This window comes from Ailuropoda melanoleuca, chromosome 8 (genome assembly GCF_002007445.2).
Source record: "Ailuropoda melanoleuca isolate Jingjing chromosome 8, ASM200744v2, whole genome shotgun sequence".
Taxonomy (NCBI): domain Eukaryota; kingdom Metazoa; phylum Chordata; class Mammalia; order Carnivora; family Ursidae; genus Ailuropoda; species Ailuropoda melanoleuca.
Window position 1 is genome coordinate 103,109,679 of NC_048225.1, and position 24,984 is coordinate 103,134,662.

The 24,984-nt window shown below is 51.0% G+C and overlaps 1 protein-coding gene and 1 long non-coding RNA gene across 7 annotated transcripts in view; one reads left to right on the top strand and one right to left on the bottom strand.

Annotated features, from left to right (window-relative positions):
- The window catches only part of ATP2B4 (ATPase plasma membrane Ca2+ transporting 4), a 95,199-nt gene that overhangs the window by 21,722 nt on the left and 48,493 nt on the right, over window positions 1-24,984 (top strand). For all 6 annotated transcript variants that reach the window (XM_034667076.1, XM_034667075.1, XM_002918189.4 and 3 more), the window contains exon 2: window positions 21,470-22,135. In XM_034667076.1, coding sequence (XP_034522967.1) covers window positions 21,943-22,135 — 193 coding nt within the window. In that variant the 5' untranslated portion in view covers window positions 21,470-21,942. The remainder of the gene's footprint in view (window positions 1-21,469; window positions 22,136-24,984) is intronic.
- Window positions 1,502-7,949, bottom strand: LOC117803458. The gene is made up of 5 exons (XR_004627346.1): window positions 7,839-7,949; window positions 5,374-5,501; window positions 5,097-5,237; window positions 2,134-2,287; window positions 1,502-1,626 (listed from the first exon to the last, which is right to left on the bottom strand). It is a non-coding gene; the product is annotated as an uncharacterized LOC117803458 (long non-coding RNA).

Consider the following 24,984-nt stretch of genomic DNA (forward strand, 5'->3'; position numbering starts at 1 on the left):
GTCTTAACTACTCAGCTTTGCTGTCCTAGAGTGGAAGCAGCATGTAGTCAATATGTAAATGAAGGGGTATGGCTAGATGCTAATCAAACTTCCTTCACAAAAACAGGCAGCAGGCCAGATTTGGACCATGTGTTATATAGTCTGCCCATCCCTAGAATAGAGTAAAAAGATACCAGTGTACCTTTAATTAATGTTCCAGGAGGGCAATATTGATGCCCTTCAATATTTGAAGAAACTGTGGTCAAGAATTGATGAAATACAATCATTATATGTATGATACCTAATGAATCCCAAGAGGGGTAAATAAAATTCAACCCTAGACACGTCAAAATGAAATTACAGAACACCAAGGGTAAATTATTTTAGAGTAAACTCAGAAGGTAAATTGCTTTCCCGGGAATGACATTTAAACTGACAACTGATTTCTCAACCTCAACAAGAAGAGCCAGAAGACAGTGGAATAATATCTTCAAAGCGCTGAGCAGATAACCACTAACACAGAATTCTAGCATCAGTGACAATCTTCCAAGAATGAGGGCAAATAAAGGCCTTCGCGGACAAACAAAAACAAGTTTCTACCAATAGTGACTTCTAAAGGAAACAGGTTCAAGAAGAAAAATGACCTTAAAAGAAGTCTAAAATTCAAGAAGGAATGACGAACAAAGGAAATTGTAAACATGGTGCTAAATGATAACTGATGTCAAAGGAAATAGAGACAGCAATGTCTAACTTACAGGGATAAAACTACAGTTAAAATCCCCAGTAACAATAGCATATAAATTGGAAGGTGAGTAATTGGGAGTTCAAGTGTTCTAAAGTCCTCGTGTTGTTTGGGAAGAGGTTAAAGATACTGATTATATGGAGTTTTTAAGTTAAATACAGTTAAGATTTCTAGGCTAACATTAAAAAACTAGGAATAATGTAACTTCAAATTGGGGAAGAAAATGGGAAGAAAGAAAAGGAAACGTGAATGAAGACAATAGAAAATGTGGCCATTTAAAAAAGGTTTAAGGTTGTGATTTAGAAAAAAAAATAGTAACTATTACCCCTTCCTGAATAACTATCATGGAGTCATTTTGATTTGTTAACATTCATAATTTCATGTGATATGTGTAAGAGTGCCAGGCAAAAAGAAAGCGTAAAAATCATAGTTTCTATTGTCATTGCATCTTTGTGCTCAAAACAAGGTCTGGAACTCAGTAGAAACTCATTTAATAAAGAATGAATGAAAGGGAAGTGAGTATTGATTCCATCTAAGGAGGAGCAAACTAAGGTCCTGAGAAACAGCATGGTAAAAGGAAAAGTGTCAACATGAATATGGAACTTGCCTCCCCTACTTATGAACTTTGTGGCGTTGAGCATAAAAATCCCCTGCAGTCTTTTTTTTTTTTTTAAGATTGATTTATTTATTTTGGAGAGAGAGAGAGGAAAAAAAGAGTGAGTGTGCACATGCACACACAGGGGGAGGGGCGAAGGGAGAAAATCACATGCAGACTCCGCGCTGAGCGGGATTGATGTGGGGCTCCATGCGGCTCCGTGCGAGATTCTGTCTCAGGACTCAGATTGTAACCTGAGCCGAAATCAAGAGTCGGTTGCTTAACCGACTGAGCCACCCAGTCTTCTTATCTGTAAAAATAAGCCATAGAGTGCTTGATGCCAAATAATGCTCCTTAAATGCTAGGTGCTCACTAAATGGTAGATTTGGAACTCGACCATAGCTACTTTCCCCTCTACCATGTGGTAGATTTTTCCCCTCTTCTCTAATGCAGAAGCATCATGAAATAGCTGAGAATATGAGTTTTGGAATCAGGCCCGGCTTGACCGCTAGTTAACGATAGGACTTTGGGCCTCAGTTTCTTCAACTGTTGAGAGGCGATAATAGAAGCTGTCACAAAAGGGGTTGTAAGACTCAGAGAATGCGTATCAATCACTAGGGTGCTGGAGATCGCAAATTAGGTCCCAATTTAATATAAGGGAGAGTAGGAGCTAATGTGTAGACTCATAGGGAACAGCAAGAGGAGAACGGTTTCTAACACCGAACAAGAGATTAGTCTAAATGACTTTAAGTCCCTTCCAACCATGAGGTTCCTTTATGTAGAAGCCAAGCAAATACTGTCCTATTTCCACACTCACCTCCGGACCGGTGAGCAGGCTCCTAGGGGTCCACACCCAGCAGGTGAAATGGGCTGATGGATAACGTTCCATAATTACCACCATAATTATTTGAGTGCTTACTATGGGCCAGCCCTCTGTGCCTTTATGGGGATTGTTTAATTACCTCAAAATCCTGCAAAACATTTTAAATGAGGTTACCATTATTGTCCCCAGTTTATCACGGCCAAAACTGATGAACAGAGGTATTAACTAACTTCCTCAAAGTCAAACAGGTAATGACAGTGGATGTGGGGTTTGGGTCTGTCTGCTGACACAGCCTGTGCTCTTGATCCCTACATTGTACCATAAGAGAAAACGAGAAAACAAGCCCTCGGATCTGGAACGCACCTTCAAGGCAATATTGTAGAGGAAGTCTAGCCTTTGCCAAACTCTGGTTTGGATTTTAGCTCTGCTTTACAATGTGGCCCTAGACAAAGTACTTAGCCAGTTTTCTTCTCTGTAAAATGGGGGCAGTATTGTCCACTTCCCAAGTCTGTGGGGAGAATCAAATGAGATCATATACAAGGTCCTCGGAAAGACTGGAGATCCTGTATTTCCACTGTGAGTCAGGAAGGCCTTGGCTCTGCTGCTCGACGCCGGTGCTTGTGTGCTCTGAGCCAGCAAGGGGGTAACTTTGGGAGAGTGAGTGGGTGAAAGCCAACTTTTTCCCTTCTGCTTGAAAAGAGAACTGGTCCATCGCCCTCGATGCCCTTCCACCACCACCTCTGCTACCCCTCCCACACACACATACGCACAGAGCGTGGTGTTCAGAGAGCCCAGTCTCTTTCGCCTCCCCTTGGCCTCGCCACTCAGCCTTGCCAGGTCATCTGTTGTGTTGTTTGATGTTGTGCCAGGCCCTCTGTGGGCTCCCGGCCCTGGACGTGTCAGAGGCCGCTGTCTGGGATAACTGACCTCTGTGCCACTGGGCCTCCACCTCCATTACCAAGATGGGGCTGAGCTCCTGGTGGCAACCGCAACCCGGCTCCTCATCTTGAACTTCGTTCTGCTCTTCTCTTCTGCCCCTTTTCACCTGTCTGTCCCAGCGCTGTTCCATTTGCTTTCCTACCTTCTTTTTTTAAATTTTATTATGGCAGAGAAAGAGAACATAAGATCAAACCTTTTTTAGTCGTACATCAGTGGCATTAATTACATTCACACTGTTGTGTGGCCATCACCACCATCCACTCCCGAAACTTTGTCATCATCCCAAATGGGAAGGTACCTGCTAAACAATAACACCCCAGGGCGCCTGGGTGGCTCAGTTCGTTAAGTGCGTGGCTTGATTTAGGCTTAGGTCGTGATCTCAGGGTCAAGAGATCAGGCTTTGCGCTGGGTGTGGAACCTGCTTAAGATTCTCCCCATCTCCCCCTCCCCACCCACATTCTCTCTCTCTGTCTCTAAAAAAAAAAAAAAAAAAAGCACCCCACCTTCTTCCCCCAGCCCCTGGCAACCTGTACTCTACTTCCTGCCTCTGAATTTGGGCCTAGAGTAGGTGCTTCATCTAAGTGGAATCCTACGATATTTGTCCTTTTGTGTCTGGCTTCTTTTTCCCTTTTTTGAAATATTTTATTTATTTATTTGAGAGAGAGAACGCGAGAGAGAGAGAGAACACAAGTGGGGGGAAAGGGGCAGAGGGAGAGGGAGAAGCAGACACCCCACTGAGCAGGGAGCCCAATGCGGGGCTCGATCCCAGGACCCTGGGATCATGACCTGAGCCGAAGGCAGACGCTTAACCAACTGAGCCACCCAGGTGCCCCAGGCTTCTTTCACTGAACATAATATCCTCAAGGTTCATCCATGTTGTAGCCAGTGCCAGAATTTCCTTCCTTTTTAAGGCTGAATAATAGTTCATTGTCTGGATAGACCACATTTTGTGTATCTGTCCATCTGTCTTGAATCAAACCTCCTCGGGGATATCGCAGTTTGCTGTAATATGGAGAGAAGCCCCTTTCCTGGAAGCAGGAGACTGAGGCGGTGGGGAGGGGTGCAGCCCAGCGTGCTCTTTGTAAACTGTTCTGGAGCCTCTTCTGGGGTTTTGCCTTCCCAGAGGTCTCTCTTCTCAACAAGTGTTGTGAGTGACATCGCCTGAACCTGGGCTGCTAGTGGGAAGGGAGAGCAGGGAATGTCTGGAGCTACCTCGCCTTCGCGCACCTTCCTGCGGACAGAGGCTGCCGTTGCCCTCAGGGGTGCTCTGTTCTCAGTACTGTAGGCAAAGGGTCTGGAGACGACAGAGCAGCCTTTGTTTTCTGTGCTTATTGCTGAGGGGTTTTTTGTGTATTTCTTCCCCTCATCAAACTGTCACCTCTGGCGTCCTGCTTGGCTTGATGCCCTTCAGGAGTTCTGTATGCACTGTGCTAGAACTCTGGGGCTTCTTTGCACAGGCGTGTCCTGTCTTTATGAAGACTTCTAGGTCTGGGAGTTCCCTTCAGGAAGGGGCCCCTTCCTTCCTTTCCCTGACTTTTTTTTTTTTTTAAAGATTATTTATTTATTCGACAGAGATAGAGACAGCCAGTGAGAGAGGGAACACAAGCAGGGGGAGTGGGAGAGGAAGAAGCAGGCTCCCAGCGGAGGAGCCTGATTGTGGGGCTCGATCCCATAACGCCGGGATCACGCCCTGAGCCAAAGGCAGACGCCCAACCGCTGTGCCACCCAGGCGCCCCTCCTTTCCCTGACTCTTACCTGCCCTTTTCTGTTCTTTCTCTGTGTGTCCCCCTTTTTTACCCCTTTGCTGCACCGGCAGCTGTGCTGTCTCTGTCTGGACCACAGTCTGTACCCTCAGGGTATCCACAGGCTGAGAGGATGACACACACTGACATCACACATTCCCTCAGCATGTCTCACAGATACTTCTGGGAGGAAGTAGAAGGACGTATTTTAATCCCCTGATCTCACCAGGACAGGAATCCCCCTGCTCCAGGGTCCTGGAGGGGGCCTCCCATTACCTGACTGCGGAATATAGGCTGCTCTCTTGTTCTCTTATTCCTGTTTCTCCCCTTGTCGTAAAGGACCGTGTGGCATGTGGTATGTCTCAGCTTCTTCCCGCCTCTTTCTGTGGTGGTGTGGTCTTCACGGAGTCACGTCACCTTCAGGACCATGGGTTATAAAATTGGTAGAAAGGGTAATATCATCAGTCCTGTCTACCTTAAAAGGCCCGTCCCCAAAGAGCACACGTCAGAGTGCTTTGAAATGGCGAGGCATCACCCGGATGTGAGTTCTTACCACAAGCTTCTTTGACTGTCATGAACTTTTCTGCCTTTCTGCTCAGTCTTGCTGACACCACTTCACAAAGAACCTCAGGCAGACCATATCCCAGATGGAGCTGCAAACGTTGAAAATTCTGGAGAAGTCTGTGAATGGGGAGTACCGATGACTTCCTGGTACATAGAGCCCTAGGACCCAGCCCCAGCCCTGGGAAGCATAGGAACAAGGTGACCAGTGGCACAGGGAGCCTCTGACCTAGAGGCAGCCTCCTGGCTTGGTTTCCATGGTTTAATAGCCTCTCAATGCAAATGCCATGGGCCTTTGTACACAAAAGAAATGACAATCCTCTCTGCTTTTGTCTGAGGTAGGCTATTCTCCTTACCCTTGGTTTTCAGCTGAGGAGTCTAAGGCCCAGGAAGAATGGATTTGGAGGAGGGTGCGTGGAGGGAAAGGCAAGCCCAGTGCTGCCTGTGTAAGAGCTGGTATGGGAGAGCCCGCAGGAGTCTGGCCCTGGCGGTGGCTGCTGGGCACCTCAGCCCTTCCGGGGCATCCCCTGGTCAAAACTGGATTCACTTCCGGGTTTCTTCCTGAGATATTTCTTAGGGCCTAGCGACCCATGGCCACACGCCAGGTTGACAGCTAAGTCAGCAGCTACTTGCAGCTGCTGGCCTAAGGCACCTTTAAAAAGATGTTCGAAGGATGCCCCCTTCAGATGCCCCTTACAGCCCGTGGGTGCATGACCTGTCCTTAGGCCGTTTCACTCCCAGCCACGTCCTTCCTGGTAACCACACTCAGGGCACACTCTGCACGGCTGGAAAGCCCTAAGAAAGCTCCCCTTTGCTCACGGTGGGGGCCTGAGCCCATCAGGCGAGTCCAGGCCGTGAGCGAGCTCTCCCCGGCAGCTGCTGGGTGGCTGCGAGCTGGCCTGCAGGGCAGAGTCTGGGGGTGCTGGGCACACACACAGGGGAACGGGTAAAGGAGAGATCCACCTTCATGTGACACCCGGGTCACAGATTTCTTCGCCTCATCAGCCTCTGCCTATGTTCCACTTTTCCGTGTAGGTTGCTTGGCCTTTCTGTCCCAATGCCCAGCACGTGGTGGGCTCGTCGGTGCTTCACTGTAACGCCAGGGGGGTTGTGTTGTATTTTCCTTAAAGTTCCCTTCATGGCTGTGATTCTGGAATCCTGTGAGGTGTGTGATACAGACGGTGGGAAAAGCAGAGGGTCTGCTCCCGGGAAAGGCCAGGAACTTTCTGGCTAGTGCAGTTGCCAGGGATGAAATTGGGGTTAGGTCTGGCCTGCCTCCTAGCGTGTGGTCAGTCAACGCCCGGGCCCGCTCTGCTTGGAGAAGGTGGCAGAACATACATGGTACTTCATCTGAGAGCTGCCATCATGGCTGCTTCCGGGTGTGGCAGAGTCCCGAGCAGCTCTGTCTCCTTGCCGTCTCCCCAGTGTGAGCCAAGCTGGCACCAGCTCTGGAAGGGGCAGCCAGGGGGCTTCTCCTACAATGCGGATCGCTGCCCGTGAGTCTGGAAGGGAATTCCTTGGCCAGGTGGCCCTGTTGCCCAGACAGCTCCTGCTAGGAGGGCATGGTGGCATTTTTGGCACCTGACAGTGTTCTGCCCCATCTGGCTTCTTTGGAAAGAGAGCGAAAGAGTCCTGACAAGGGGGCCTGGGAAGGTGGGGGCGTTAAGGGTGGGCAGTGGGGTGGGCTTCAATTCTGGGGATCAGCACCTCTCCACATCACTTCTGGGGGGCGTCATCTCCCTGCCCTCCTTGCAAGCAAAACTCAGAGTCTTTGGAGGTCCTTGCCTTTCCCAAAGCAGCCCAACTTCTGCTCTGTGCTCCCTGCCTCCTAGGTTAGGTTGGCTGGTCATTTTAGAGAGAGAGGTTGTTCCTATTTACTTCCTAGGTTTATCTCAGCCCCTGAAAACTACCTTATCATCCTATTAATGGGGCCTTCCACTCCAGCCACCCTGGGAAGAAAGGGAGCTGTCAAGACTTTCTTTCCACTAGAACCTTCTGTAACCTCAGCATTTTACCATATCCCCCTCTTGTCTTGGTTCTTGAATCTATTCCCATAGGAAGAAAAGACAGTTCACCCTCCTACCCCTCTTTGGAGCCAAACCTCTGTTTGTTCCCTTGGAAACCATGGCAACCTGGCCTAAGAGACCATTTCTACCATCTTGGAAGTTAATGTCCCAAAGCCTCGCACTCACAGCTGTGAGCTCTCTGGCTCCTTTTTCCAAAGGGGGACAAGAGCCTCTGATCTTTCAGATCTGCTAAGAGGAGAAAGTTTCAAACAAACCAACTCCTAGACGATCTTTCCACAAGCAGGTCAGCAGTGGGGGTGATGTGTTCAGTAGGGTCTGGAGCATGAACACAGGCAACCTCAGCTGGGAAGCCTGAAGAGTATTCTGGAGTGTGGTCCACACTTTTTTTTCTTCTGCTTTTTTCTTTCACCCCCTCCCCCACCACACTTACTCAGAAGACTGGTGTTGGGGGGGCGGTTATCTCTTTGCTTCCACCAACTGTTTTTTTTCTTTTTCTTCTCCTCAACGTGTTTGTCCTCCTCGCTCTGGTGCTACCTTTTAAAGCCCAAATCGGGAATCCAGGGAGCCACAGTGATTAACGGCAGGAGCCCAGCAGGAGAATTCCACAGCCTTAGACGGCAAAGTTTCCAGGCCTTGCTGCCCTGGGACTTCCCCCACGGAGGAGTCCTCTTTCTTGCGCTGCCTCAAGGGGGGGAGGGGCAGGGAGAGCGGCTGTGTGTCCTCAGCTTCTCCTTGGACTTGGCTGCTTGCAGAGGGAGGGTTCAGCGGCTGAGACCCTGAAGGGAGAGCACTGACCCCTCCCCCAACCAAAAAGGATTGTTCTCCGGTGATGGAGAGCTTACTGACTTGGAACAGCTGGCCAGAGTGTGTGAGCCTGGAGACAAGGGGGGGAAAGCATGCTCCTGCAGACTTTTGCAGAAGCAAGTGTTAGGCAGATACCGTAAGACGGCTGCAGAGGCCTGGCTCTGCTGGGTCGCCGTACCTCGGTGAATCCTCGAATCCTCACCCAGCGGCGGGCAGAAGGCAGCCCTGTCGCCAGGGAGCTGGATCCTGCCTCCATATGTCTACTCCCCACCCATGTGTTACAGGCTCTGAGTGAAAATGAAGTGGGAGAGTGGAGCTATCTTGCAGCTCGTGGTTGGGTAGGACCAGCTTATCGTGTTCAGTGTTTGACTTTTCCGCCTCTGTGGACGCTTCGAGAGGAGCCAGAGTCAGACTGTAGTCCCAAGTGCCTTTCAGTCTGTCTAGGCTTCCAGCCCCTTCCTCCACCAGGGCGCGTCTTTATTTATGCCAGATTGAGAATTTGGCCAAGTATACTCTATCCTGATTTTAGTTTTTAATCCACGCAATAGTCTCATATCCTTTCTTTTCCCCCATCTCATTAGGGCTCCTCACTGCTGGGGCCTTGGTGTTAGCCATTTATTTGCCTGTATTTCAAGCACACTTAGATGCACGTATGTGGCTTAGCCAGAAGCTCCAGAAGGCTGTGGGAGGGTGTGGGTAGACTCACAGAGTTCATCCTGTGTGCCCTTGGTCCATCGCCCATGACCCCAGGGGCACGGACTGGCACTGCATTGGTGCTCACTGTGATAGCCCCACAGTGCCCACCTGCTTCTCAGCATGCCCATACCCCTTCCTCTCCTTGCGCCAGTGTGCCCTGGGCAGGATTGATCAGTTCCAGAAACTACCACATAAGGAGAATGGAATTCCATCCAATCAGGCTGTCGCTGAAGATGTGGGAAAAAGAATGAGAGATTTTGAGATTGAGATAGATGGGGTGGGGGGAGCTGGGTGGGGGAGATAGAGAGGGAGGGAAGGAAGGAAGGAGGGAGACTGGTAGACTGGGAGAGAGGGAGAGATGGGGAAAGCGATATACATACACATAAAAAAAATAAAGTGAGAAGCTTGGAACTGAGGTATAGGGAGAAAAACGAGGAGATCGAAAGTTTGGTGCTAGGTATTTTTCCTATGATTTCTGGCAGCACAGTGCTTCAGAAATAATCCAGAAAGAATCCTTTTTTGCCACTTCCTACAGGCGTCCCTGCTACCACCATCACCATCGTTCTCCCAGGCTTTTCCTTGGAGGTACTGCAGTGGTGTTTAAAATGCTGTGTGTGGGAGTTGAGAATCGAATGGGTGTTGAGAGAACTTCAATTCTTTATGTTTACCTTTGCCTCTCCCCTAGAGAGTGGGTGATTTCTGCAATGATGGCTGGTCTGCCTCTATCTGCACCCAAAGATCCCTGGGACTGTGTCCTGGAGAAAAAGAGAGAGGTACCAATCTATCCAGTCTATCAGGACCCCAAGAGGGAGGAGGGGGAGGTGGGACAAGTGGTGAGGGAGTGGTTCTTCGGACGTACAGGTAACCAATCTTCTCTGGAGATTGGGTCCCCTTCTGGGACTTCCATGCTTCTCCTTCCCTTGGAAATGGGAGCCCACTGGAGCAGGGGAGTGTGGTTTGTTCCTTAAGTCCACGCTAGGTCAGGAACTGGCACAGGGGCTGGGATGGAGAGGTGAGACCACCTTTCTGCTCACTTGGAAGAAGACGACACAGTACTCTCCGCTTTCTCTCCTCTTCCATCGACAATGACCAGCTGAGGCCGAGTCACCTCTTTGCCTGCCCTCTCTGTCAACGATGGTCTCTGCATCCATCACCATGGATCTGCGCTTTTTTGAATAGATGTTCTTTCTAGCCCCATGATTTTTGGAAGCTTCCTCTACCTTGGGGTTTCTGAGGCATGTCTGCTTCTCTTTGTCTTCCTATGTATCCCTAAGTAATGGCCACTCAGCTTGAGTGATACCCTGAGTCTTAAGAATAGAAACACTGGTGTTTGGGACACCAGCATATCCATCAGCCTCCTCTCAACTGTCCGGGGCAGTGCCCCGTAATGGACCCTTTCCTCGCCTCCTCCCTCCTCCCTTTTAACCCTACAGGAACAATGGAACGTTGATGACTGTTGGTTTGACAGGCTTAGAAACCGTGATTGCTCTGCTCTTTTGACCCCAAGGTGCTGCCAAGACTGATTTCTGTCCTAAGTTCTGATTTTCCCAGCAAGACTTTGTCAGCTAACCAGTGCTGGCAGTTAGGACTTTGACCTCTCCTGGGGCAGCCAAGGGTGCTTTCCTGATGGAAAAGCAGCAGCTTCCCCCTTTTCCTGCCCTCTCTGCTCTCCTGGGCTTGTTTTCCTCAATATCCTTTCAGAGTTACGGTGGCCTCTGGAAGCATTCAGTTATAATCTGAGATGGAAAGAATTGGAATAGTTTGTGGGATTTGCTCTTCTTAATACTGCCCTAACTTTATTTTATCTGATTAACATGCCCATCATCAGTAGGGTTTGTTTTTTGCTTTCTCCTCCTAAGGATATACCAAATCCAAAAGGAGCTGGAATAAAGTGGAGAAAGAGGAATGATAAAATCCTGTAGCATCTTTTGTGTTCCTGCCAGCTGTTTCTGGAAGGTGACTCTCTCTTACTTAAATGTCATTTAGTGATTGTCAGCCTGTAGCATGTTTGTCAAAGTTGGTACACATTTTTGGCTTGGAGTGCGTGTGTGTGTGTGATTACCACATGGGCTAGTTCCTTCCACTCTCTTGCCCTTCTTGGGCTGCCTATGACCCACAGCCCATTTCTTTTTTATTTGTTACTTTATTTTGGGTTGGACGAATGGAGAAGACAGAAGGCCACAGTGCCCCTGGCCAGTAGCTAATCTCTGATCACTCCCTGCCTCCTTTCCCATGTGCCTGGGGCCTTGAAGACATGTGTGTCCAAGGAGGAAACAGCCTTACTTCTGATCATCCTTCAGTATCTGAGCCTTGAGTGCCAGCTCCTTGGTACCAGCCAGGGGCCCTTGCCACCCTGACTAAAACCTTCCATCTTTGTGCAGGATACCCCTTCACCCCAGAGCTCCCCGAAGGGTGAGACATGGATGAAAGTTCTCTGTGCACGTGGAGAAACACGTGTCCCTCTAGAGATCCATCCTGGCAGACCTCCAGCCAGGGGGACGCTTGGGGCTCTCTCTCCATGACTCCTGGTGGAATCCTCGGTGTCCTCTCCCTGATGACATTGGCAACCAATGGGGGCTGATGGCAGGGGGCAGGAGGGGGGTGTGAGGAATGCTGCTGGCTGGAGCCTGCCTTTGACAGGAAGGTAGAAGACAGAGTGGCTTTGTCTCCTGTTAATATTATAAGTGGTGCAGAGGTGAGAGGACACGGAGTTTGGTCTTTCTCCATGAAGAGCTGAGGCACAGGCCTGTATGAGCAAGAAGGCACACATTCCCTGCTGGAAAGGAACAAACCCCATTCTTCACTTCAGCTTTCCCTTTCCTGGACCGAGTCCTAAGCTCTGTCTTCCAGCTATACTCTTTCTGTTCCTGAGAAAGTTGTGGTGGTTCTTTCTTTTTCTTTTTTTTTTTTTTTTCTTAAGCTGTATTAGGGGGTTGGGAAAGGAAAGCTTTAAAAGTAAAATAATAAAAAACAGACCACTCTGCCATTACAGGCACATAAATAGCTTCCCTGTAGCCAGGCTGCACACTCGCTTTGCCATAGCAACCTGGAGCGGGTGTTTATAGCAGCCTGTCACCCCGACAGGAAAACAGCTGCTTCTCCCCCAGCCGCACCGGCCCCTGGGCCTCAGAGCAGCGGGCAGGCGCCCCTGAGGGGCTGCGGGGGCGGGGGTGGCAGGGAGGGCAGCCTGGGGTCCAGATGGGCCAGCAGCCGGAAACCTGGGGGAGCCCAAAGCGAGTGGTGGGCGTCTTGGGTTTGCATGTTTCCCATGACCTGCGTGCGGCCCCCTCCGTCTCGCATCTCCTGCTGTGGGCTGTAGGAGACAGGGGCACAGAGGGTCCTTAGCTCCAGCTGAACCCAGGAGAGGCCTGGGTGTTCTCTGAAGCTCACCGGGTAGCCTGTTTCAACTTTCCCAATAAACCTTGGCCTGTTGCAAGTTTCGGGAGGTCCTCTCGTGTCTGGTTTTCTCCAGGACTCACAGGAGAGGGGCTTTCCCGGGGAGGATGGCGGGTCTCTCCGGGTAAAAGGGGGTGCCCTGAGATGAATGGAAGCAGAGATGGGCACCCTGGGAGAAGGAAAAGCAGGAGGAGCTTTGTGACAAGCCCCTCCCGTGCCTCCACGATCAGCCTAGGTCCCAGAACACTGTCCGAACTGGGCCCCTCTTCGAGGCCCACAGAGTGCATTCACCTGGTTTTGTGGGAGGTGCTTGCGACCTTGTTTGAAGACATGCTTCGTCACCTCTGCGGTGTCCTCAAGGTGTGGGCCCTAGACCAGCAGCGGCAGCACCCTTGTGAGGAGGCGTGTTCGAAATGCATATTCCCAGGCCTGGCCTCACTCCCCACCGCCTCCAATCAGAAGGTCTGGGGCAGCAGTGGGGCCCAGCCCTAGGTGGTACTCAGCCCTCCCGGGGACCCTGATGCTCGCTTGCGCTCGAGAATCACTTTTCTAAGGTAGGCTGCAAGTGCAGGGGAGAATGGCCGGTCCACTTTCTAAAGCCCAGGGCTGACATAGTGGCTGCCGTTGGTACAGTCTGTGAACAAGGAAGGGCGAAACTGGGCTGATGGTGTGACATGTGATCAGGGAGTGCCCCCAGCCCCCTTTCCTGGTGCCCGCCCTCTTCTCAGCCTGGAGTCCTTGCTCGTCTGCCTGGGACTTGCTGGAAATGGGTGGGCTGAGAGGAGGGCTGCGGGGAGAGGGGGGTTCTTGTGCTCTGTACAGGGGAGACTGCCATGGAGTGGAGGGGTGTGGTGATGGGACTGTCGTGGAGGCGCAATGGCCAGTGTGTGGTACCCTGACTACTGTCCAGGTCACACGGGAAATAGTACTTCGCTTCCTCTGCCACTGGGCTCTGGTGGCAGGGCAGCTGCCCGCAGCTCTCCCTCCTGGTGGACGAGCTGTGGCCTTCTCAGTCCCAGGCCAGGGGCTTCCCCCTCCCCTCTGAGGACTCCACCCGCACCTGAGGCCTCAGAGCTCCGAGATCCTGCTCCAGTAGCCAAGGGAGACTGACCCTCCTCTCCCTCTCCACCAGCCTGGCATGACTCTGCTGAAATTTGTTTCTAAAAATAACACAAGATCCAATCCAGCTGCTAAAAAGCCCCTTTGTTCCCTTGGAACCACATCCAAAATGTGGAAAGACCACAGAAAGCAACCCCAAGAAAGGCAATGTATATTGTCCGAGAGAGTACACATACTGGACATTTGCATGTTACTGCCCAAGGTCTGTGTGCTGTCCCAGTTCTGAGGAGCTGCTCCCTACTTGGGTGTGAGAAGCAGATATCCTTGCAAACCCATATCCTGAGCATTTCCCACGAGCAGGTGGGAGGGACTGGGGGAGGCTGCCAGCACCCCTTTCGTTAGACAGCAGACCTTCTGAGTGGCCCTGTCCCTCCCACCTGAAATCGGTTCTTGTCCTCCGTAATCAGCTGAAGGAAATGGTCGGTGTTATGGTTCCATCCTCCACATTTTTTTTTTAAAGATTTTATTGATTTATTCGACAGAGATAGAGACAGCCAGCGGGAGAGGGAACACAAGCAGGTGGAGTGGGAGAGGAAGAAGCAGGCTCATAGCAGAGGAGCCCGATGTGGGGCTCAATCCCATAACACCGGGATCACGCCCTGAGCCGAAGGCAGACGCCAAACCGCTGTGCCACCCAGGCGCCCCATCCTCCACATTTTTTTAAGCTATAGCTTGCTGTGGACACTTCCCCTCACCCCTGGGGTCACAGGCCGCCGCAGAGGTGACCCAAGCCAGTATGACTCAGATTGTGCGGAAGAGGGTACATTCCCGATGGCTCTGAGCCTAAGGGACTGCCCTTTTTCATCTTGATATACTGATGCTATTTTAGGATAAAGCCAGAGCGGGGACACTGCCCTCTCAGGCCCATTCTGCTTTAGCATCCTGACCCATGCCGGGAAGCTTCCTATCTTCATCTTGATGGTTCCTGGGGTCTCTGACGTGAGCTGAATCTCAGCAAGCCAGATGATTAGGAACAGGCTACCAACCTTGGGTCAATTCCTGGTATCATTGTGTAGAGATAGTCTGTGCTCTCGATGGGCCCTCCCTTCCCCTGCCCCCTAAAGGCATCAGGCCTGAGCCAATCGTGGTCATCATTGCCATAGCGTATTTTAGACAGGACAGCCCCTCCAGGACTGCAGGTTTTCAGGATCATGGGATGTTTTGTTTTTATTTGTTTGGCTCTCAGATGCAGAGTAAGGGGGCTGACCATACCACTGGTTCATGGCCCTTTGCACACTGTTACCCCATGTCCCACATCTATCCCCTTCTCCACCCATTAGCAGCATTCTGATGGACTCATATGTATCTTTTTGTTTAAATACATCCCTTAAAATGCATAGCATCACTTTAGATCGTGTTTTTAATTTGTGTAGAAGCTATTAAAGCACTCTGCCCCGCCCTAACGCTGTTTCTAACATCACCGGTATCGTGTATACATCTCATCTGTGTTTCTAACTAACTCTTGCATAATAACCACTGTTATCTAGCACACATACTCTGCCTGCCCGTCCCTGGAGAGGGGATTTCAGGTTGCCGTCATCGCCTGTAATGTTCCAGTGAACGTCCTTACGCGTGACCCCTGCTGAACTCGCATGACCATTTCTTTGGGAGATGCACCTAGGAGTAGAGGACGGGTCCAGGGTGTGCGTAGATGTAGTTTTAACTTAGAAGTACCAGCTGACTCTGGAGAAGGAGGAAGAATTCTGGATCCCTGAGGCTCAGGGGTGGAGGGTGACACCTTTTCCCCAGAAAGATGGCTTTGATTCTAGCACTAGATTTCTACTGTGGAATTGAAGACTTGCTCAGCGTGGCAGACAGGGAGGAGAAGGGTCAGTGAGACAGCCTCACATGTACTGCCTCCTAACCAGGAAGTGAGGCTCTCCCTTCAGGAAGGAGTATCTTCTAGAACCCAAGTCCTAGGAGCTGGCTGAGAATCAGCATCAGGTTCCAGGGCCTGGACCAGGACCACAGGCCACATTGTGCCAGCCTGGCTTTGGTGCCCTTATCCTCACTTGGCTTCCTGGCATGGGCCTGGCTTTGGGGAGATGATGGCAGGGGTGACGCCTACCACCTGAACTTTAGCCAACATACTCTGCCTCTGACCTTCTTCCCACAGGCCTCCAAAGGGCCTTGGAAGACTGAAGGAGGATGTGTGCTCAGGTCTGCTTCTGCAAGCCAGCGGGCATTAGAGCAGCAAAGGGCAGGGCAGGCATGAGGAGGGAAGGAAGAGCTGGGGACCGTGATGGGGATGGGCTGCCAGACCTGAGTGGCGAGAGCTGGCAAGAGTGGGCTAGGATTCGGGTCATGGAAATGAGGGGCCTGTAATGAGGAGGGAGCAGAAAAGCCTCTGTGTAGGGTTTAGACCTTCAGAGAGAAGAGCCGGCCAGGGCTGTTTCACACCAGGCAGCCCGCCATGTTCAAGCGCTTGCTAGATTTCTTGACAGGGCATGGCCCGCTCCGAAGCCTAGGAGTGCCTGACAGGAGAAGTAAAGCTTTGGAAACGGTAGGTGATGGCCCAGGAAATGCCCCTGCTGGAGACAGGAGAGACGGAAGCTAGAGCAGGATCTCTCTGTCTCAAATCACCTCTGAGGAGGTGTTTCCTGCCCTGTTTCAGAGCCTTTAGGCCTGGCTCTTGGGCAAGGGGCAGAAAGGTTTATGTGGAGCTTCTCATCAGGCTTTCGGAAGCAAAGTCATAGCTTTTTTTCCCCTTTGTGACACAGGATTGTCCTGTCCTTGAGGCAGGGTGGGTTGGATTCAGACTGGGGCCCAAATCCTGGCTCTCTGAAGCTCTATTTCCCTGCCATAAAATGGCGGTGCCCTCCCTATGGGGCTGCTGTGAGGACTCAGTGAAGCGATATACCTAACGATGGTAAGAGCTGCCGTGTGTCGGTCGCCATGCTAGGGACTATGCGACACGTACGCTTGCGCCCGCACGTGTGGCTTCTCCCTCATTCCCACACCAAGTGCCTGCTGTGGTACCTGGCTCATTGTATGCGCTCAGCTAATATTATTTCCCTCCCTTCCAACCCCCCATGCCATCCCCTCCCTGTTCCTGCAGATAGAGAGGAGAACAGAGCCTCACTTGCCAGAGGGAGCCTCCGGAGCAGAGAGAAGGGAACAGGTTATGGGGCCGGGGAAGGAGGGGTGCTGGGGCAGGTTTCATATTTCAGTTTGGTGCGATCTACGGGGGGACTGGCCTTGCCCCCGCACCCCCTTCGAAGTCTTCCCTCCTTTGCCCCGCACGTCCTGCATGGCAGTGATGCTGGCGCTCCAGCCAGAGTGTCTCTGAGCGCTACCACCTTGCTCCCGAGCAGAGGCTCTCAGCCTGGTCAAGGGCACACGCCAGGGCAGGGCAGGGCACGGCACCAGAGCCTGCTCTACTGAGAGCCCCCGCTTGCAGCCTGGAGGCCAGAGTTGAGTGTAGCCCTTATTATTCCAGGCAGGTCCAGCTGCAGTGCTGAGCCAGCCCGATTCCCCAGCCCCCGGCCCCTCCCGTTTCCTTTCTCCTGTTTCCATTCATACTTCATTTCCCATGCATCGTGCCAGATTCAATAGGAGCCTTTGGCAGGGGAGATTCAGGGGGTGGCTTCCTTTCAGAGCCTCAAAAGACCCTACTGTGTCCCCTACACGGGAGCTACCCTTTCTCCTCGTAGTCTGGGGATGTATCTCTTCCTCAGCGCTGGGAAAGTTTCCAAGAGTGAGGGATTCCTTGGACAAAATTGGAGGAAACAGAGTGTCTGACTGTCGTTTATGGTTTGGTGGCTTAGGGCATGAGGTTCTTGTCTCTGGCAGCTCCCTGTTTTAGAACTTGCTAGCGAGCCTCGCTGCGGACTGCGTTACCGGGAAGTGTGGGGTGGTTTGCTTCTCAGGTGTGTGTGGGAGCGGGAGAGGGTCGAGGGTCGGCTTCATGTAGTTGATTCTGAACAAGGAAGAGCAGGAGGAAGAGTCAGCATTTCCTCTAAGTGGAAATGGGTATTTTCTGTCCTCCAGAGAGGCTACCTTTTGAAGGACCTCTTAGATGTTTGTTAGAAAACGAGGAGGTCCTCGGGGCGCCTGGGTGGCGCAGTCATTAAGCATCTGCCTTCCGCTCGGGGCGTGATCCCTGCGTTTCGGCATCGAGTCCCACATCAGGCTCCTCCGCTGGGAGCCCGCTTTTTCCTCTCCCACTCCCCCTGCTGTGTTCCCTCTCGCTAGCTATCTCTCTGTCAAATAAATAAATAAAATCTTAAAAAAAAAAAAAAAGACAGAAAACGAGGAGGTCCAGACTCCAGGGAAGGAGTAAGGTGTCACTAAAAAGAGTGCCAGCCAGCCAAGGACGCTGACTTGCCAAAGACTAAATCGTTTCTTATCTCGTTGGACCTCAGTGTCTTCATCTGTAAGGTAAGGGGGTCCCAGCTGTCCTACCTAGAACATGACGGTGCTTTCACAGGTCATTACAAATTATAGAACAGATGTGACAGGACTTTAGGAAGAAAAACACTGAAATGATTCAGTGATCATGGAAAGTAATACGATTTCTTGCCCCTGAAGGAAGTGATGGGAGGGTTTGCTCTTGCATCCTATCATCCTTTAAGCTGGCACAATGCTAGAAACTGGGAGTGAGAACATACCTTACCCAGAATGCCCCGGGCTGAATGACTAATTCTGACCTGACAAGAGGTGGTACCTCCCAGGCGTCTGAGCGTTGCGTCTGAGGCTGAGGCTGAGGCGGTGTGAGCACTTACAGATTATTCTTTGCCAGTTGCCTAATAAGGATAGGGGCTAGGCAGGCACGGCAGTTGCAGAGAGCTCACATTCTAAGAGCTCAGAGAGAAGTATGGGTGCCTGCAACGCCTCCGAATTCCAGAAGAATGTTCATAGAGATCCCACCTCAACCTGGGGCCCCCGCTGACACGGCTCGCTTTGACTCTGTGCCAGCAGCTGCCCTCCTCTGTATGTGTCTCTAGAGCAAAGCTGAGGCAGACAGACCTCATTCTTCTCCACACGCCCTCTGTGTTCTAATCATAAGTGTCCTTTTCTCATTGGTTGCCCATGTAAGTGAAAAATTTCTCCTCTTTCATATCTTGAGGAGAGGTTCAAAGTAAGGAATTCTGGCTCAGACAGTCCCTTCTTCTTTTCTAGAAATCGAAGGCTGCCTAGCCTAGTGGTTTTACCAACGGTTATAACCTAGCTAATGGTTATTGCTAATGAAGCTGCCTTGGAATTTTCCATTCTTTTTGAGGGCTGGGAGTTCCCTCCGGCAAGGAAAGATGGAGGCGCACATGGAGCTCATGGGCCTTCTTTTTTTTTTTTTTTTTTTAAAAGTTTTTTTTTTTTTTTTTCCAAATAAAGACGCTTAACTGCTGTGCCACCCAGGCGCCCCTCATGGGCCTTCTGCTTAAAGGGCTAGATACCAAGAGTTCCTTAAGATCAAAGTAAGCCTTCTCCCATCACTTGCGAGCAGACCTGCTGGACACTGGGCATCTTTCATCTAAGACTTTCAAGCACTATTTCTAGCTCTCATTCCTGTCCTTTATCATTTTCCGAGGATGTTGTGAAGAGGTGGGGCTGATCCCCCCCCTCCGAGGTAAAGGCGGGAGGAACTGAGCCCTAAGAAGGACAAGTGACTTGCCCAAAGGGAGCCTGGGAAGGTGGTCAATCTGGTTCTGAATCTGCTACCAGTTATTCCACAACAACAGCAGATTAACTGGTTGCCCACCGTGTGCGGGCTCTCTTCAGGTCCTGGGGACAAAGCAGTGAACAAGACAAGTGCAGACCTTTGCCCTCAAGCAACATAGAAAAAAAAATTAAATAGAAAAAAGCTAAAATCTGATTTCCAGTTTAGCACTCCATCAGCACGGCTCTCAACATCCCCTCGAAAGGTGGGCTTCTTATGGCTACAGTCTCCCCGCTGCTTCCAGGCTGAGGCGGGAAGGAGAACTGGAGGGGCATTCTGTGGTACCCCACCTGTCCCTGTGCCAGTTGGGACGAAGGGAGTTTGATGCGTGGCCTCAGGCTCCTTCCGGGCCTCTATTCCCCAGGCTCCTGGACAACATCAAAAAAGAAAGGCAGAGAACAGACAGAAGAAAAAGAAAGGCAGTATGATATTTGAAAAACTTTAGCAACAACAAAACAAACCCCTGCTTACTTAACCCTCTGTAGGTCAGAGTCGCTCAAAAATCTCCGGGAAAAGGAGGAGGCAAAGGGTGCATGCGTGAGGGGGGAGACAGGAGTGTAACCAACTCCATCTCCTGGGTCCTGCCGGAAACAGGATTGATGGAAATCAGCAGGAACTTTGGCCACATGTGTTTTTTGGAAAAGTAACTGGTAAAAGAGTCAAGCTTTTATCTGATGGTCCTTGTGCTTCTTTGTTCACCTTCTAGAAGGGAGGATGTCACCTGTGTATGAGCGAGGGGCTGTCCAGAGCTCCTTGCCACCCCCTGGTAACTGAACTCAAGTCAATGGGGACTGTTTAACCAGGGCAGGGCCCCTATGTTCTGGTGCTACATTCAGAAAGAGCCCCTTCCGGGACACCTGGGTGACTCAGTTGGTTAAGCGTCTGCCTTCAGCTCAGGTCATGATCCCAGGGTCCTGCGATTGAATCTCACATCGGGCTCCTTGCTTAGCGGGAAGCCTGCTTCTCCCTCTGCATGCTATTCCGCCTGTTTGCGCTCTTGCTCTCTCTCTGACAAATAAATGGATAAAATCTTAAAAAAAAAGAAAAGAAAAAAGAAAGAAAGAAAGAACGAACGAACGAACCCCTTCACATTTTTTGAGCCCTTTTGCATTAAAATGATGTGGGGGCGCCTGGGTGGCTCAGTCAGGCGTCTGACTCTTGATTTCAGCTTGGGTCATGGTCTGAGGGTCGTGGGATCAAGCCCCGTATCTGGCTCCACGCTGAGTACGGGATCTGCTTAAGAGTCTCTCGCCCTCTACCCCTCCCCCATGCTCACTCGCTCACTCTCTCTCTCAAAAAAATAAACCAATGAATCGGTGGCTGGTGAATGGCAGTGGTCGCACGTGACAGGCAGGAGCTGCTCTCTAAAGCTAAGAACAGCGCGGGGATGAGCCTTGCCACCTTCAGCCCTTTCTGTCCTCACCTGCACCTAGCTGTGCCCCTCCCCCTAGTCAGAGGGGGAGCACCTGCCTGAGGAGAGAAATGCCGATCTGAGACCATCTGGTGCTCACCCACACACTGGCTGACACTGCTCTCCTGCTGACCTTGCCATGGCCCTGGGCTCTATCCGAATTGATTGCTGTCTTATCCCTGCCAGCCGAGTAACTTCAACACTCACATTTAACTTCAGACTCTTCCTTCTCTTCGGAGGTCCTTCTGTCCTCTTAATGTAAAAAGGCTCCACCCTGTATGGCCAACTGCCAGAGCATTTTACTCTCCTCTTCTGGAGAGAGGGGCAGCTTTTTGGAGGGGTGAGGCTTAGCTCCAAGACCTGAACCTAGGACCTGACTGGCGGACAGCGGACAGGGGCAGCAGCGGGCTGCGGGATTTCTGTCCGGCTGGAAGCTGGGTATTCTGAGGGGCCCCAGAGGTTGCGGGCATCGTCTATCAGGTTGCCCACCTGATCTGTAACTGAGTGTGTTGGGGGCAGGTGCAGGGCTCAGGGGCGTGGGCCGCAGAGTGGCAGGCCACCCTGCTGATCACTCTGGTCTGGACTCCTCTTCTGACCTCTTGTCCCCAGTTAGAGGCCAGGTCAGATGAAAGGATTTCGTGGTGGGGCCCTCAAGTGAATAGACAGGGAGAGCGTGAGAGCCGTTAGTTTCTGAAGCTGCCGGATTGGTGTCCCTTGGCTTGAGAGCGTTGTGATGGCAGGCCGGGGTAGTATCTGAAATTACTTCTCTACGTGGGAGTTTACGGGCTGTGGGGGCCTCCTAGGGAGGAACAGGCCCCTCCTGAGTCCGTCCGCTCAGCTCAGGCCTCGGCGATGGGTTCGGCTCAGGCATCAACTGTCACCTAAACCCTTGGGCTAGAATGAGTCCCCCTTGCCCTCGCAGATGCTGGATCCTCACGGCCTCTCTAATCGTTTTTGTCTGTCTGAATCTTTATTCCAGAGTTCCAGTTGTCAGCGGTATCCAGGGAGCCCTCCTCTTCCTCCTCCTCCTCCTGCCGCCTCTCTACCACCGCAGTTGCTGGTTGTTGCTAAGGTGGCCTCCATGGTAACATGCACATCCTGTTTACACCTCCATCTGGGCAAGTTGGTCTAAGCTAGGAACCTACCTACCCTGGACAAGCACTTCCGTCACTACCTGGGGACGCCAATCAGCGTGACACGTGGTCCGGTTTCCACTTAGTTCCCCCATCCTCTTCCTCCTCTCGCTGCCAAGCTTCATACACAAAAAAGGATCTGGGCTAGAGACTGCGCCTCCGAGGCCTGTTGCACAGGATCTAGTCCATCTCTTTCCTAGCTGGGCTCCCAGAGAAGCAAGAAGGAAGAAGACACGAGGCCGAAAGGCAGGAGTTCCTGATCAGTTGAAGGGAAACTCCACATTTTCTCTGGTCGAGGGGCTTGGTAACAGCGGGCAAAATGACGAACCCAACAGAACATGCCTTGCCGGCTAACTCGATGGTCGAGAGCCGCGAAGGGGACTTCGGCTGCACGGTAATGGACCTAAGGAAGCTCATGGAGCTCCGTTCCACGGATGCAATCGACCAGATCAATGCCCACTATGGAGGTGTGATGAGTCTCTGCAACAGACTGAGAACCGACCCTGTGGAAGGTAAAGGCCGGACCAGGCGCGGGAACCGGAGCAAGGGGGCTGGTGTTCAGGAGTGTTGTTTCCCCAGCGCCTGGAGAAGGCCGCCGTGAGGGGCCTCACTGCTAGATCTGTGTCTTTAGAGAAAAAGGTGGTCTCTGAAGCACTGAAAGTGGGTGAGGCCATGGAGAGCCATTTCTTTCCTAGAGATGGTGTTCTCTGAAGACCGTGATTTCTTCCTTTTTCTGTATCAATGTACAGAAAGGAGATGAGGCTTGTCTCTATTTAACAAATGTTTCTGTTAGAGATGCTTTTATCGTAAACAATCAAGTCTCTGACTCAGGATCGGTCTCTGATTACAAAAGAATTTAAGATACGGTTCTGTTCCACACTGATCTTACAGTGTAACTGCGGAGAAGGGGCACAAAAAAACATGAGTGAGTCCGTCTGCCCAATATGGCACTTCTCTATCGTGGACAGTTAGAAATAGGGTGGAAAATCACAAGGTATATAGGAGTACCTACTGTATCTTTGGATTATTCACTTTGTTTCATGTCAGGGAATTATCGATGACTTTTTCAACCCCGCCTGGTGTGCTTTTAATATAGTGTTCAGGAGTGTTGTTTCCCCAGCGCCTTCTATTTCCCCTTCTATTCCCCCAGCGCCTTCTATTTCCCCTTCTATTCTTAAAAGAGAATGGGAAACCTGGCTTCATTCTTGCCTGGCTCAGTCCAATTGCCCGAAAAGCCATGGTAACATAAAATGTTGCCTCCTCAAAATGGAGACAGAACCAAAGGAAGCTTCTTTTCTCACGTACACATGGCGTCTCTTTTACCGGCTCTTACTTGGTCCTGTCTGTGAGGCAGGACACGGCTAAGTAGCACAAGATAAAGCAAAGATCTTGCCCTTTAGATGCCTTTAGCCTCTTGAGGTGTGCTCTTTCTGAGTCTTTCTTGGAGGCTACATCATATTTCTTGCCAAGTCTCAGAAGTTTTGACCCCTGGCCAAGGCTGTAAGGTTGTGACTTCGAGTTTAGACTCTCCAGGATTAAAGAGAGAGAGAGAGAGAAGTTTTTATCTAGATATCTGTACATTGCCCATGTCTTGTTTTCTTTGCAGAGAGAGCTGCCCTCCATGTTCTCTTTCCTTCTGGAACTCAGTTTCCTATCTCTCATGAGTTCAAATTCTAGCTCCACCATTTTCTAGTTTACAGTTACTAGCTCATATCACTGAACAGTTTACTTGGCCTCCCCGAGTCTTTTTCTTCTTTGAAAAGAACGTGAACACCTAGTCTGTAGAGTTATTGGGATTACATATACATACGGTGTGCGTCCAGTGCTTAAGCTTGTCATGGGTGTCCAATAAATGGGTTGTCTCAGATTAAAATGGAGCCCATGTATGTATCTGATGCCCTTTGCCAGAGTGTGAGTGCCCACGGAGTGCAATGTATTATTTTCTCCGGAAAGGCTACCCTAGCCGGCGGCCATTTCCTCCTTTCATCTCTTGATGTCAAAGAGATCTGGTTAGGATGGCCGCGTGTAGTCGCTTTCTCCAAGCTCACTCTTCGCCTTCTGGCTAGAATCTAATGACTGCCCTTTGGGCACTGCTTACTTCTTGTCAGCTAGATTTCTTTATTCTGCCACTTTTGTAGTAGCGTCGGCCTTAAATAGAGGCCGTTTGTATTATATGTTCACTGAGAAATTCAGGAGCTTAGGAACACCCGTCAGAATTTAGGCAGGACTTTTCTTTTTCCCTCCGTACGCCATTCTTTTTTTTTTTTTTTTAAAGATTTTATTTATTTATTTGACAGAGATAGAGACAGCCAGAGAGAGAGGGAACACAAGCAGGGGGAGTGGGAGAGGAAGAAGCAGGCTCATAGCGGAGGAGCCTGATGTGGGGCCCGATCCCACAACACCGGGATCACGCCCTGAGCCGAAGGCAGACGCCCAACCGCTGTGCCACCCAGGTGCCCCTCCGTACGCCATTCTTGATCCCCGTGGTCAGTTGTTTCTCTCACAAAGTGACACTCAGGGTCCAAGTCAACTGGAACCTGGGATCCCCCTAATAGCAGGATCCGGACTTCCCTCCCCATTTTCCAACCCCTTCCTTGTAGCTGCTGCCATTCGCTTCCTGATTCCCAGAGAGCTTCCTTTCCCAAAGGCCATCCCGTAATTCCACGCTAATCTCAAGCTCACATAGCAAATGTTATAGATGTAGTTAATGCCCTTGGATTCTTTCCCAGCCCTGGTCTCAGACCTGTAGTTGAAAGCCACGCTTTCTGATGGCAGGTGCCTCTGCTGCTTCGGACCCGGGCCATACCTGGACCCCAGGACCCCTCCCGTGGGCGCCGTCGTCCGCCGCCATTCCCCTGCTTCCTTAGATCATGAATCCGTATCCTGCTTTGTTTCAGTGTAAGACTTATCAGAGGGCTGCTCCTAGAGCTGGGGAGGCAGGGCGTCCAAAAACAACGTTTCCTTGAGTAATATTTACTCCCCGGTGCCAGCAGTGAGCTCCTCATGTGCAAGAGGAATAAAGGCATCGAAAAGGAGACGCAGAAGAGCTACGGCACAGGAATCTCTCCCCAGACAAAGGTGATGCTGAGCTGTTCAGCGGGGCAGGCCGAGAAAAGAGCATCACTATCCCGGTGCCTCGATGAGCGGATGCTATAAAAAGCCATCCTGTTCACAGAAGACCACACGGAGGTGCCTGACAGCCTAGCACAGCTTTGTCACCCGCGGGAGGCCCCGGCAGACTAGTAATAAGAATAGAGAAATTCACCTGGTGCTTGAATTCTGCCGGTTGGGAACCTAGCTAAGATTGGGGAGATGGGTTCCTAGAGGATGACCCCTCCCTTTTATTTCTGTTGGGTTTTGT